This window comes from Podarcis gaigeae (assembly GCF_964106915.1).
Source record: "Podarcis gaigeae genome assembly, chromosome: Z".
Lineage (NCBI taxonomy): Eukaryota > Metazoa > Chordata > Lepidosauria > Squamata > Lacertidae > Podarcis > Podarcis gaigeae.
This window is the reverse complement of record NC_139691.1, coordinates 21,857,356-21,873,125: the sequence shown is the minus strand read 5'-3', so window position 1 is coordinate 21,873,125 and position 15,770 is coordinate 21,857,356. Positions and strand designations below refer to the sequence as shown.

At 40.0% G+C, this 15,770-nt stretch overlaps 1 protein-coding gene across 9 annotated transcripts in view; it reads right to left on the bottom strand.

The window, feature by feature from the left end:
• The window catches only part of ATRX (ATRX chromatin remodeler), a 93,131-nt gene that overhangs the window by 26,179 nt on the left and 51,182 nt on the right, over positions 1 to 15,770 (bottom strand). For all 9 annotated transcript variants that reach the window (XM_083721992.1, XM_083721994.1, XM_083721993.1 and 6 more), the window contains 8 exons: positions 13,742 to 13,844; positions 10,201 to 10,380; positions 8,155 to 8,293; positions 7,831 to 7,940; positions 5,771 to 5,917; positions 5,381 to 5,558; positions 2,299 to 2,436; positions 1,104 to 1,279 (listed from right to left, as the gene is read on the bottom strand). In XM_083721992.1, the coding sequence (XP_083578118.1) occupies positions 1,104 to 1,279; positions 2,299 to 2,436; positions 5,381 to 5,558; positions 5,771 to 5,917; positions 7,831 to 7,940; positions 8,155 to 8,293; positions 10,201 to 10,380; positions 13,742 to 13,844 (1,171 nt within the window). The remainder of the gene's footprint in view (positions 1 to 1,103; positions 1,280 to 2,298; positions 2,437 to 5,380; positions 5,559 to 5,770; positions 5,918 to 7,830; positions 7,941 to 8,154; positions 8,294 to 10,200; positions 10,381 to 13,741; positions 13,845 to 15,770) is intronic.

The window sequence follows — 15,770 nt, the reverse complement described above, 5'->3', positions numbered from 1 at the left end:
GATCAGGAGAGGCAGTACGGTCCCTGGGCATAGTAGTGAAATGGATGAGGGAAAGCAAGCTGAGCTTGAATCCTGGCAATATAGAGGAACTATGGGCAAGCAGCTCCTCTGTCTGAGAAATTGATCAGTTGCCTACTCTGGATGAAGTTACACTCTCCCTGAAGTTCAGTTTTGAAGTGCTTCTGACACTGGAGGTTCAGATAACCTCAATGGCTATAAGTTCCTTTTACCAACTGTAGCTGGTTCAACAGCTACAGTCATTCCTGGACCTGGCTACAATAGTTAAGGCATTGGTTACTTCCAATACTAGATTACTGAAGTGCTCTATGTTGGACTTCTCTTGCACTTGATCTGGAAACTGCAGTTAGTGCAGAATGCTGCACCATGACTGATGACAGGAGTGAGGCCTTGTCAGGATATAACATCTGTGCTCAGAGATCAGCACTGAATGCAGCTTTGCTACCAGAGCAAGTTCAAGGTGTTATTATTAGGATATAAAACCCCCTAACAACTGGGGGCAGCTTAAGTATGAAATTATCCCACCCCACATGTGCCCACTTTGATTGGCAGAACTGGCACTACTACAGCTGCCACATAATACCTGTTCCACAATTTTAAGAACTCACCAATCATATAGTGTAGCAACACCTGCACTTTGGAACTCCCTGCCCATTGAACCTTTTTCGGTGCCTGCTAAAAGCTTTCCTGTTTAGACAAGCCTACCCAGATGCATTGAGGTAATTTTAATCTGTTTTGGTATTTTAACTTTTGTATGTACAGTATTTAAAATATTGTTATTTTTACGCAATTTTCTTTTTTCTTTTTGTAAACTTTGAGGTTTTCTACAATCAATCAGTGTATAAATTTTATGAAATAAGTAAATTTTGTAAATCATAAAGCTACATCCTATACTCCATTATAAGCCACTGTGACAACTTATAGTGATTTTTCTTTTCTTTTTTCTGCAAATTCCTATTGTCATTAAAGAACTGAAAGAAGTGTATCTTTGATCAATACAAATAAACAGAATTCAAAAGCTGTTAAAAGTTAAGTAATCCTTAACTCTCAAATTGCAAGGCAATAAAAAACAAAGATTCACATACCTGAACACATCCATTTAACATTTCATACAAGATGTGGGCACGTTTTTTCATCACCCTGACATCAGCCAGGGTAGAGTCCGCACACTGACCATTCTGGATGGGATTTATAAATCGATTTCGGAACTCCTTAATTGACCCAAGCAAATTCTCCTTGATAAAATTAACCATGCAGTGATCTAAGGAACCACAAATTAAACTTTAGCTATACAGGTTTCTATGCCAAAACAGCTTCCATGAAATATTTTTTAAATGCACCATGTCATTTCCTATTTGGCAAGCAAGTTCAAAAGAAAACTGTTTAAAGGGGCACTACAATCTTGTACTCTGCATACATTAATACTTCTGGAAGCCCTGGAGGGTCCAGCTAGGACTCTCCTCTCTGCCTACTGCAAAGCTCTTCCAGGCATCCAGTTCAATCACACCATTTATGAGCAGGTGACGCACTCCAGTCCCTTCCTTTCAAGACCTCTGGTCTGCATATTGCAGATGCAGGAGTTGGGTACACAGGGGAGAGCACACTCTGTGGGACAAATAGAGTATATGTGCATGAGCATGCATATTGGGACCAAACAAAAGATCATTTGCCCTTCCATGGCACAGGATTGTAGCCTTGCCTGCTTTGCAGACTATGTCAAACCCGGTAAGTATACAATGCTTGCATACCCATATTAAATTACATGAACTCTATTGCTAAACAAAGACAGGGATTAAACCTAAGCAAAGTTCTCTCAGGTATATTTGATAATTTGATAAATGTGGTAACACTGTGCAGGTAATAACAGCTGAAGCACAGGCACATGTTTAAAAAAACACCATGCACTGTATCCAACCAAGTTTTGCCGAAAGTAAGTAGACCCAGTAAGTTTACTGGACCTAAATTAGTAAAGTTTAATAATTTCAATGGATCTACTCTGAGTGTGACTGACAAAGGAAATAACTGAATACACCTGAGGATTACAAGTGAAGAAGAAAATCAAGGCTTCAGGAATACTCACTTCCTCATATTAACAAGGCTTTTAAATTTTATTTTACTGAAATCACAGACATATATAAAGTAGATGTTCAGGCAGGAAAGAAAAAACTGAGGGGGCTGCACCTGGCTCCCAGAGTTCTTTGCTCTCCCGCCTCCATCATGTGTTGAGGGATGATACCCAACCCATTCAGGTCATCAGCAACCAACTCAAATTGTACTTACATTCTATGAGGTTGTTTTGCAATGGAGTTCCTGTAAGAATGATCCTCCTCCTGGATCTTATAGAATTCATAGCTTTAGAAACAGCAGATGCTTCATTTTTCAGTATGTGTCCTTCATCACATATGACAAAGTCAGGGCCTGGTTTAAAAAAGGGCGGGGGGGGAGCCTATTTTAAATCTTGCTGATACCAAGAAGAAATACTTGACAGGCTTCTTACAAACATGCAGCTTAACTGCCACTTCTACTTTGATCCAGAGGTAACTACACCTACAAAAGGGAAGCATATGTGCAGTCTTTTGATGTGGCAAAACATTCACTCATGAGAGTCCAGATGGAAGGGGGAAGTTCTCTATCTGCCCTGTACTGCCATGGCACCTCTGTGCTCAAAGTAAGATCTTGCAAGGAATTGCTCATGTGCAACAGCTTTTCAATGTGCATAATGTGACCCTCCTGAACGTGGTAGAAGATTACTGGGTATTTCATACTAGCTATGATTTTCCTTGGCATTTTCTCAAATAGAAAACAAGAGGATTACCTTTGGTAGTTTTTAATGTCTATAGGCCAGAAAGGCAAGATAAACATGATAATCACAACTTTAATAGATATATGCAAGAAACAACATCACTTGATCCAACAGCTTATCAAACATTATGTGTTGGTCCATGGATTACAAAACACAACGTTCTGTAGCAATTCCCTTGAAAAGTGTCCCAAGAAATTAACCATGCGGATTCTCTCTAGCAGTATTTCTCAAAATGCATTTATAATTCCAGGCTATACCACCATCTACTGGAACCTAGAAATAAAGTCAATCTTGAATATAATCCTGTAAAAATGATCGTTCTCCATAATTAATTTTCAGCAATATCCGAGTCAAGTTAGCAAGATGGGCAACACCTTGTACAAAACTATGTCTTGCAGTTAACCATTTCTCCAAGCTGAAAAAAAAATGCCACCTGGCAGATCTATTCAGTACATTACCATTAATCTACAGGTACATGTTAGTAGATGGGCAGTCATTAGGTGACAAGGCAGCCTTTCAAGTATTGGAGGGAGGGTAGACAAAAATGGGGGAAACTAAAGCAAAAATGAAAACAAGGCAACAGGTCCTACATTCTCAGGGGACTCCCCTGGTACACATGAATGCATAGAGATACAATATAGTCACAGACCATGATGGATAATGGAAATTAAGAGATTACGATGAGATCAAAGACCACTTTCAGAGTTGGTCACATTAACGACAACTATATGAAACACATAAAAAAGACAGCAAGTAAGGATTCAGTTACACAAGATCTAGGTTTCAAACAGAAGTGATTGAAGGGAAAGTGAAATTACTGAAGGCCGCATACAGCATATTATCAGAATGGGAGACGAAAGATGAAGAGGTAAAATCAGTTATGATTAAATGGGCACAAGATGTAGCTCACACCATTATGATGGAAGATTGGGGAAAATTATGGAAAACTGATTTAAAATTTACAGACTGTTCCCTACTGAAGAATTACATGAAGTTGATGTACAGATGGTACACGACACCAGTGCAGTTAAGGAAAATGTACAAAACTGTTCAAATATATGTTGGAAGTATAAGAAAAAGGAAGGGACATTTTATCATATGTGGTGGGATTGTAATGTAATTTTAAAAAATTGGGAAATGATATACAATGAATTGAAGAAAATGTTCCATTTAACATTTGTTAAAAAAAACCTGAAGCATTTTTGCTAGGGATTGTAGGGAAAGATCTGCCAAAAAAGCTGAAAAACATATTCATGTATGCGACAACGGCCGCGAGAGTTCTAATAGCACAAGGATGGAAGACTGAAGAAACCCCAACTAAAGATTCATGGCAAGAAAAATTGATGGACTATGCAGAACTGGCAAAATTGACATATAAGCTACGGGACAAGGATAACTGTGACTTTAAAGATGAATGGGAACCCTTTACAAAGTATTTGAAGATGCAACAAAGCGAACTGGACTCCTTGGCTGGCTTTGAGTAAACATTCTCAAACCTTTCTATTGATGTTAATCAGCTAAATAGTTTGAGGATCTATACAACTGTGCAACATGCAGAAAACAGCATTCTTAGAGAAATCAAAGACTGGAACTGAGGGAAGCTGGGGGGTGGGTTTTGTGTGGGAAGGGGGAGGGAGGGAGGAAAAATGGGGGGAAATAAGGATGATATATTCCTGGATAGTATGTTTTGTTCCAATTTTGAATTTAAAAAGTTTAAAAAACAACAATATAGTCACAGAAAAAGTAAGGATTAAATACAACAGGCTACAGAGAAAGATTTCAATCCTCAATCTAAGATACTATGCAGAAACATCATCATAATACAGAAATAAACAACCAAACATATATAAACGATCGACAAAATAGGAAACACCAAATGTATTGCTGCAGCATTTCACACATCACCATTGTTCCAGGAATTAATATGAAACCCCAAAACAGTCTGACAAGAAGACTGTGTGCTTCCAAGACATATGACATACTGAGGTATCCATTGAGAAGGGAGAGGGGAGAATGGGAGGCAGCTGGGAATATGTGGCCTCTTCCAACTCCTAACAACTTAAAGTAAATGATCCTCAATGATGAGGTTAGAGCTGGGGAGTTGCATGCCATGAGGTACAAAAAACTTCCCTTCCTGCACTATACAGGAATGTTTTAAGAGAACAGAAAGCAAAAACACCTTTCCTCACTCTCCAGAACCCCCAAACACCAGCATTTTATTGCAGAAGGGGTGGGGAAGGGGTGGGAAAAGAGGAGAAGGGAGACCACCTCCTCTCCTCTTTTCTGAGATTTCATTTCATGTGTAATCTGAAGCAGGTTTCAATGCTTCTGTTCTAGCATGGTTGGAATTCCTCTTGGGAAGCTGCAGAACACTGCAGAGTTGTGTTTGTGTGTGGAACTCCAGCTGCTAGAGGGACCCACTTTACACATACCTGCTTCCAAATATGTAATGGATGAACTACCTATCCATCAATGTCCCCTGCAACAGAGGAAGCATCAAAGCAATCTGATCACTATGACCAGTTCACATAAAATGATTTGCATAATATTCTGGCTTACCTGGATCAACCAGTGCCTTGATAAATATTTCCTTGAGTTTCCTGCTCTTCACATTTCTCCCTTGTGCAAGGTTACGGTACATCTCATAGCCTATGATCATTACACCCCCTTCATCCTGCCATCTTTGGAGCAGATAGCTTCTCTCTTGAGGGCGTTTCACTGTTGCTAGTTCACAGACCTTGTGAAAACAGACAAAAAACCTGAATTTCCACCCCCAACCAAACATGCCATTAATGTACTTGCAGAATGTTAAATACTGAAAATGCTCATACTCAATGGATAAACTTATCACACATTCAACGCAAATGTTATTGTTTGCATTTCTTAATTATGTAATTTTTCATGATTGAAACTGAATGTATCCTGAAGTCCATTGTGAATTATACATACCTCAAGTTTCTCATCGTCTTCTAAGCCTTCTTGCCATTTCTCAAATTCATTCAACCAATTCAGGGCTGTGTTCAGCGGACAAACAACAAGAGCTGTCCTGAAATCCATCTTGTCGCACAACAGAATAGTATGAAGAAAACTAACTACCTTCAAGAGAGAGAAAGTCAAACAAATCACCTTTAATATATGTCTTCACATTTTTATAAAGAAAAAAGCAGCTACAAATATGCTTTTAAAAATGTGGTGACTAACATGGGGCAAAACTAGTTGATTTTCATAATGAATTATTTATTAGGGGTTTGTGTGTGAATCAAAGCCTTTCTCCTTGTATTAAGCTTGCTGTGTGTATTTGCTACGCAACCAACTAATTTTGATTTCTTCCAATATAGCTGTTTAGTGGATCATCTCTCTCTAGGTAGTTAAATTAACTGCCAGATGTTTGTGTGTGAAAAGGGGCTTGTGCGTAGTATGTTAATCCATTCCAAGATGTACAACTTTAGCGTAGGAAAACCAAGGAATCTCTGGCACTTAAAGGTATACTTTGTTTGTATTCAGGTTGGGGGGGAAATGCTACCCAGAGAGGCAAAAGATACCCCCTCAAACACTCGGCCTTCCAGACCTCTGACTGTAGAACAACACATGTATAGCCTTTTACTCATTTACTGGGTGCAGTCCTGATATTTTCCTATTATGTTTTCTCCCCTGCAAGGTTACAGCATTTTCCCAGTACAGAATGCATTGTTATACCTGAAAAAATGCAGTATTTCCCTAAGATAGCACATCTACTGCTTTGAGACTTTAAGGAACAAAATTTCACAAGCATCACAGGGAGCCAACCATCACTCATGCTATAGGCTGTGATGGGCATGTGCATACCCATGATACTTTGTGAGCTATTTCTCAATTTTCTTTTTTAGTTTTTTATTATTGTTTTAGGGGCTAGGTGTTCAATGATTGTAAAACAAAGGAACATTCTTCCAGTAATCAATACAGCTACACTATGCTTCTGCCACTGTTCTTTTTTGAAAGAAGTAACATCGTGTGTGCATGCACGCACAGTGTTAGAAACTCAGATATATGAGCTAGGTGCCAAATTAAGGTTACAGTCCCAAAATGGAATGTCTAGTTGCCATTTTTGGGTAAGACAGCTATAGGGTCTTACTTTTCAAATGATGGACTGACTGTGATTGATTCTCAGTTAAACATCTGGCTAGTTCAGATGACCACCTTGAGCTAGGTTAAGAACTTTGAAAACTTAAAGAAAAGTAGCTTGATCCAGGGACAATCCACTTATATGTTGGCCTATTCCTACCTCTTTTCTTAATGATGACTGCCCCTGCTCAGGCTGCACAGAAAAAGTGTTCTGGTTCTTGAAATTCATTCTGATTGTGTAGACAAAATTTAATGGATAGAATTCTACAGGATGTGGTATTAGTGCGTGCGAATAGTCAAGATGCAATAATCCCAAGAAGTCATAGCATGTATACATTCCCATACTGAAGAGGGAATGAACCACAGCTGCCAACGTTTCCCTTTTTTTTAAGGGAAATTCCCTTATTCCGAATAGGATTCCTCGCAAGAAAAGGGAAAAGTTGACAACTATTGAATGAACTGCAATATGTCACTGTAGTATAAACAAAATGTTGGATCAGCACAGGGGAGGCTAAAGTTCAAATTCCCAGATCAACTATCAAGTTCACTGGATGATTTGGGGAAGAGCTGTCTTCTCAGTCTTACCTACCTCACACAATTGTTCAGAGGATAAAATTGGATACCCACCCTTCATGGAAAGTGTTTGAGCCCCTTGGAGGAAGAGTGGTATTGAGATGTAATAAAATCTCTCCTCCCTGCACCAGGCTATTCTCCCTACAGCAACTACAAATAAACTGGATTTGTATTATTGCCTTAAGATGGAAACTATAACAATAAGGCTAAAAAAGGCAATGGGTATACACACACAAACGGTTGGGAGAAGGCTTTTACATTTACATGATGCTGCAGCTTTAACCAAAGCTAGAATGAGCAAGTTCTATCCCTACCAACAAATCCTTGAAACATACCTGCAAGGTCTTTCCCAGACCCATACAGTGGGCAAGAATGCATCCAGAGCCTGCAGATTTTCTTGTTTTTTTCACAGATTCACAGCAGCAATCCCACATAAACTGTACACCTAGAAGTAATATTTTCAGAAGATCCTTATAGAAATTTTAAATACTCTGCACTTATTTTTTTAAAAAATCAGCAATAAACAAGCACTATTTCTTGCTTTTGTTTATGATGGCAATCACAGAACACGGCAACAACTCTCTAACCCTACCAGTTAAAAAGGTAAACTCACGGAAATCCAGAGTTTTGGGGGCAAAGCTCCTGCCACAGTTTCTTACCATCAACTTGATGTGGCTTCAGCTTTGTAACTATGTCACGATGAACTTGTACTATAGGTTCTTTGGTTTCTTCATCTTCATCTAAAACCAGCTTAGTTGTAATTGGACATTTCATTGGTGTATCTTCTAGTTCTATCACCTGGAAAAAAATTTTGTGTGCAATTAATTCAAGCTGTTACAGAAACAACAAAGCTACTCAGAGCTAACACCAGAATAAATATTGTGAAGTTGCAAGAAAATGGATTTGTCCCATGATATGAAACAACTACTCTGTATTTGACAGGGAGCATTCCATGCCAAGTCAACAAATGAGGCTTGCATCATAGTCATGGACTTCATTGGAAAACTGCAAATTGGTGCTTCATATGTGTGTGGGGACAGTGTTGGAAAATGGAGGCACTCTGGTCAAAAGAAATGAGCTAAAGCATAAATAATAGTTAAGCTAGAAATGAAAGTGCCCTGGGTTAAAGCTATATCCTGTTTCTGGGGAATGCAGTAATGCTTGCTTCTAACCTGCTAGCAGTTGCATCTTTGAATAATTTGTTCCATGCAACAACAGGAGAATCTCTTAATCACAAGCTAGCAGACGTAATAAATAACAAGATGAAAGATAAAGAAAAATTATTAAAAGATGATCCAAAAAGAACTCCCTTAAGAGAATCAAGTATTTTTGTCTTAAGACAGTCTTAAAAAGAATATTTCATTTTTTAAAAAACAATTCCAGTAGCACCTTAAAAGACCAACTAAATATAAGCTTTCTAGGTATGAGCTTTCGTGTGTATACACACTCCTTCAGATACTCTGAAGCAGAGGTCGCTACCTCAAATATTGTGAAGCAGAGGTTGCTACGAGGTCGCTAGCAGATGCTTGTAGCTGTGCTTGGCTTTACATAGATTTAAAGCTTGAGAGACAAGTATCAACACAAAAGTAGATTATGCTAACTGCAAGTTAGAAAAACAAAGGAAGACAGGGAGGGCTTAGAGGGGTCAGAGAAGTTCTCTTCAATGAAGTGCCACCAGTGTCCCAAACAACATGACATTACCTCTAATAATGAGAATGATGACAGTAGTACTTTTTATGGTTATTTACATTTAATTCAGCAGACAAGTTGTTATCCTCATACAAATTTTTGTGATTTTGTATGTATACATTTTGTGTAAAATTTTCTAATATACCTCTACAAAAATTCATTTTAAAAAAACTGCAATAATTCTGAAGGGTTCATTGTCGAGGGCAAGGTCTATAGTTCAGTGGAATAACACATGATGTGCATGTCTATGTTGCTGTGTTCAACCCCAGTACTCCACATAGGGCTGGGTGAGATTTCTGTCTGAAACCTTAATGAGCTGCTACCAGTTAGTGTAGAAAACATTACACCAACAATCTTAACAGTTCCATGTTTTTACAAAGGATTGGATAATCAAGAGTAATTTTTCTTAAAGTTGTTAAATACATTCAACAAGTGTTTTCTGAACATTATTGTACTTTTCACACATGGGTACTATCCAGCTTGTGTTGCCCCACTGACAGAAGGCATCCATGAGCAAAACAGGGAAGGAGGCTATTTGGGAGGATTCATTTGGTCTGGAGGACAGCTGAAAACTGTCCTCCAAAGGAACACAGGAAGCTACTTGAGATCAATTGCTGCTGGGCCATCTAGTTCAGTATAGTTAACATTAACTAGCACTGGCTGTTCACAGTTTCAGGCAGGCTTTCCTAGCCCTACCTGGAGGTACACCTATTGTTTAAAATATCAACTAGAATGGGCTTGGGTAAATAAAAATATCGTAAGCATGTGTCTGAAAGAGTAGATTGTTGGTAAGAGTAATAATAATAAATGAATACGTTTGCAATGTTTGTAACATTTTATGTTTCCCAGGAAATGCTACTGCACACCCAAGTTTTCTATTATAATTCCCTCTTAGTGCTTTCAAGGTACTACCAGCACCTGGTAGGATTATTAAGATTCCCCAGCACCAAAGTGTTCAAAGCTAACAACAAACAGACTAATCCCTGATGCCATTTGTATATAATAAGCTAACATACTTCTCTTAGCTTCTCCCTCTCACGTTCCCTTTCCGCAATGCGCCGTCTTCTCTCTTCCTCTTCTTTCAGAGCATTTTGAGTTTCTCTTCTGAGCTTATCATCTTTCAGTATCTTCCGTATTTTTTTCCTGCCTTTCCCGGGAGATTTTGAATCATCGTTATCATCATCATCAGAATTACTCTGTCAAAATCAGAAGAAAATACTGGTTGAAAGTCTACCATATTTTCATGCATGTTGATGTGTGTTGTAATAAAAAGGAAACAATGAATAGTCTTGTAAATAAAGACACTAATATGGACCTAACTACTTAATATTATTTTAAATGGTGCCAAATATTAGTAGTGTACAATACACGGCAACCGTAGCTGAATAAAGTGCATGAGAAAATAAGTTTTCAAAACTGAATGGCTAGTTTGTCACAATTGTATTTACTTATTTGCGTGAGCACTTACCAAACAAGGATGACCTTAGTGTATTTCAGAAGCACCCTAAATACCCCAAAGTTGCAACACAAACTGTTTTTGAAGGTCCTTCTGTTTCAAAAGTGGCTTGCCATGCAGTGTAGGACAAAAAGGAGGGAATCGAAAGTAAGACGTGCAACAGCGGCAAACTACAATTTATTCTGAGTACAGTAATTGCAACATGTTGCAGTAATAAACTCTTATTTAATTCTTTCAGAAGCTCCACCAAAAAAATACTACCATACAGCAGTCGTATCAAAGCATATTCTATTAGATACTACCAATTGAATCCAACCATTTGTCTTACCTGAATGGGTGTTAGTTCACTACCTATTGTCCAAGGCAGAAAACAGGATTCAAGGCTGCTTCCTGCCCTCATTCAATCCATTTTCTGACGAGAATGACACAGAGCCAGAGCAGACGATTAACAAAATGAATACTGGAAGAAGAGAAGTCAACTCATGCACAAACAAACTTGAACCAATAGACGAGAGAAATGGACCTTGGCAAAGGAAAGAGCCTACATAGATTTGCAGCCCACCCATAGAAGGGGGTGAGGGGTTGTGGTGGTGTGACATCCATGAAATTGACTATTCAGGTGAGACCAATAGTCCACTTTCTATGGGTGGCAAGCCATCACATGGAATGTACCGAAAGAGATATTCTCAATAGTTGGGCGGGGGGGGGGGAGGGAGCAGCGGATGTATGAATTAGATCTGTAGAAGCACCTGTTGTAAAAACTCGCCACCCAAGAGAAGCATCTGCATATGCAAATTTATCCATTTTGTAATGCTGGGCAAAAGATTTTGAAGTAACCCATGCCGTGGCCTTGCATATGTCCTGAAGCAAGGCACTGGTCGCAAAGGCCACCACAACCAAAACTGATCTAGTAGAATGGGCTATGATATTTGAAAGCACAGGTAAATTAGAAGACTCGTAGCCAAAAGAAATACAGGCTTTCAGCCAACAAGTTATTGCACTTCGAGAGACCTTCTTGCCCAAGGATTGTGGATGAAAGGAGACAATATTTTGCGCAGTTAATATACACCTCAACTGAAGGTCCACTGGACAGTGAGGGAGTGCCATGCCTTCTAAAGATCAAGGGAATGACTTAGATTTGAACAGAAAGAAGGCAAAAAAAACCTGCCCTGGGTTGTGATGAAAAGCAATAATTCCCCTTGCAAATGAAGGCTGGATCGGTTCAGAGAACCACAGAGTCTTTGAAGACACAGAGGCGCCAGTCAGTAGACAGGGTTCCCAGGTTGGAAACACACAGAGCTGATGTGATGGTGATGAGGAAGAGCACCTTAAAGGAACGAATTCCTAGAGGAACAGTGTGAAGCTCAAAGAAAGCCACTGGAGAGCTTGCAGCACTTTGTGAAGACTCCTAAGATGGAAAGCAGTGAGGAGGCAAGAACAGGGGGGCATCTTTCAAGAAGAATTTCAACATGGATGGGCACTAAATGAATTATACCTTCAAACCAGCGCCACTCATGAACAGTTTGCCACATGCTCTGGTATCTTCTATTGGTCAGTGGGATGCTAGAATAGTAGTCACCACCTATGCAGTCCGGAATGCTTTAGATGGTGCCACTCAAATGCTAGGCTGTCAGGCCAAAATGGCACCAGCAGTACTGAGGCCATTCCAATCACAGCTACCTGAGATTCTGGGCCAGAGGTGGAAGAGGAGGAAAGGCAAACAATAATCAGGGGATGGGGGCTAGGTAGATAGGGCGCTGATGCCCAGAGCCCCTTCTACTTGCTACCTTGCACTGAACTCTGGCAGCTGAGGCTTCTGAGGTGTGGCAAACAAATGGCAGTTATTCTAAAAACTCACCCTGGCAATGGACCTCCCCCCAACCTTAAGAGACTAGCATCTGGCATGATCAGAACCCTTTCTGGATCCCGAAATGGGACCTTTTCGTTGAGATGTTGAATGGAGGTCTACCAATAGTGAGAGGAACATAAAGGAGCTTGTGCTGAGAGTTGGAAGTAGAGCTGGTATGACAACAGGAGCCACTGGTTTTACCAAGTGTGAAGAGCCGAAGACATGACCGGGATGGTTGACAGAAAGAGGCCTTGAGCTAGCAGCTAAGCTGCTTCAAACAAAGTGAGGAAAAAATAGTGAGAAATTCAGCCAGGGGGAGAGAGAAAAACCACAGAATAAAGGTGAACTTTAAAAAACATATGATCAAGGGAACAAAAGGCTAAAACACAGTGGTGGAGGAAAGCTTAAAAACAGTAACACACTCAACCACTCACACAAGTTAGAAAAACTCACAATGGGTCCAAGGTCAGCAGGTACAAAGAGAGGCAGGCTAAGTTAAGAGTAAAGCTGAACATGTCCACCCCAAGATGAAGGCAGGGAATGGACTGAATGAGGGCAGGAAGCAGCCTTGAACTCAACTCTATAATCATTTATTTCCTTGGATAATAGGTGGCGAAGCAACACCCATGTGATGGCCTGTCACCCATGGAAAACACCAAAATTATAAGAAAGCCTTGTAAGAAGCTAAAACATTAGGGGGAATGTGAGGAATGGTGTTTCTACATTCAGGGTGAAGCTCAGTCATTTTTGCCACCAGGAAATACATGGTTAAATTCAATGTTGTTACATATACAGCAAAGAAATATTACTTTTGTATGCTGCTACTTCTGTCATTATTTTGGTATTTTAGTCTTCCTGTTAATATGAAAGTGTTCCTGAGGTTTTAGATTTTGTGATGTATTGCTGCTCTCCTTGGTGTAAGCTGCTTTGAGCAACTCTTTTTTATTTTTGTGTGTGGAAATGCAGCATATAAATAAAGTCATGGTAATTTATTTCACAAGAATAATAAAGAGAGGCCAGGATCCAAAGAGATTCTTAGGATCATGCAAAGGACTTAACAGCATCCTACAGAATGACACTTCTGACTCCCTCACTCACCTTGAAGAGCTGACCCATCCCTCTGCCATACTAAACTTTTTTTAGAAACTCTCTTCAAGTTTAAATGGAGTTTGCCTTTTATTGTGGGGAGAGGCACTATTTGACATGTGCACTCTAAATCCTCAAGGCCACAGAACTTATTTCTGTGCAATACCTTGTTCTCACTGGATGAATCCTCCTGGACTTTTATGCGTCTTCTTTTCTTCTTCTGCTTGTAACTTCGCTGATTTTCTTCTAATTCAGCTTTCTTGGCAGATCTGAAACATTGAAGAGGATTCACAGATCTTCTGTTCATGGATTTTCTGCTCAGTTACTACTAAACCAACAGATCCAAAACTGAACTTAACAGTGGAAATGTCATTTTCACTTCCTCTGCCAGAAGATTAAATATATCATGTATCAATTTGAACACAAGAACTGTAGTGGTTATTTCTGCTCCTTTTTATTAACTAATTAATGCCTCTAGTTTCACCTGCACCAACGTTTCATAATGAAGCACTATGATGATGGCCTCTTTTCCTATGCTCTACTAAAAAACTAATGACTCAGATAACCAGGAATGCACTCCTGCTTAAGGAATTAAGAAACTGGTAGTTGCAACAAACTTGAAATTAATGACCCCTTAATAATGTTTATAAAACAATGAACTGTTTTGGTATAAGAACATAAGAACAGCCCTGCTGGATCAGGTCAAAGCCCCATCTAGTTTAGCATTCTGTTCTCACAGTGACTAGCCAGATGTACCAATGGGAAGCCGCAGGGATGTGGGTGACACTGTGGTCTAAACCAGTGTTTCCCAACCTTGTGCCTCCAGATGTTTTTGGCCTACAACTCCCATCATCCCTAGCTAGCAAGACCAGTGGTCAGGGATGATGGGAGTTGTAGGCCAAAAACATCTGGAGGCACAAGGTTGGGAAACACTGGTCTAAACCACTGAGCCTCTTGGGCTTGTCAATCGGAAGGTCAACAGTTTGAATTCGCAAAATAGGGGGAGCTCCCGTTGCTCTGTCCCAGCTCCTGCCAATCTAGATGTTCAAAAGCACAGCAGTGCAAGTAGATAAATAGATACCACAGTGGCAGGAAGGTAAACAGTGTTTCTGTGTGCTCTGGCTTCCATCAGTGTCCCGCTGCACCAGAGGTGGTTTAGTCCTGCTGGCCACATGACCCGGAAAGATGTCTGTGGACAAATACCAGCTCCCTCGGCCTGAAAGCAAGATGAGTGCCGTAACCCCATAGTCGCCTTTGACTGGACTTAACCATCCAGAGGTCCTTTACCTTTACCCTTTTCCAATGGAAAGCCAGCAGGCAAAACACGAGCACTACAGAACTGCAACACCAGCACTTTATATTCACCTGCAATTGCCAGCACCTGTGATACCCAGCACTTGGTATTCAAATCCATGCTGCCTCCAGCAGTAGAGGTAGAACATACTATGCTAAACTTGTGGTAAAGTATTCATATTAATGAACTCCTTGTTAACTAATTGTTGACCTAATATTATGTATTGCAGTAGAGGAACATTGGTCTGAAGAGATTTAAGGGTTGTCTGTTTTACAACTTAAGCTGAAGATATATTAAATTTTTAGAATTGATAAACTGCTTAAAACTCTTTAAAATCTACAACATAAAAACATTATGCAGCATCATTATAAGCAATATGGACAGTAAAAACAGTAGAACTGAAGTCTACAGTAAAATAGTAGTATAAAGGCAAATAAAAACAATGTCTGATCCATTTCTGATGGTTTACTAGCTAAGCCTCACATGAAGTTTGATGCACTGGTTTGGGAATTTCCTATCGACCATTGCCTGGGCTATGGACCAGTTCTGTTCTATTTTGGGGTGGAGTGGGGGATTTCCTGTGTCAGTTTCACATGTGTTCATCACTCATTAATCTGTTTTATCCAGCTTTCCTGCATTTAGTCCAATAAGACACATTATATTGGTTTGCATTTTGTCCAGAAAGGCATGTTATTTTATATGCATTTTGGAACCTTTCTGAGCGAAGGCCTACATCAGGGGTCAGCAACCCGCGGCTCCGGAGCCGCATGTGGCTCTTTTACACCTTTGCCGCGGCGGCGAGGGGAGGAGGCGCATTGTGCGCCCCAACACTCCCCACTGTGGCGGGCGCTGTACTGGCTGTGACGTCGCATGGGGCGGTGCGCGTGTTAGTCACGCACCA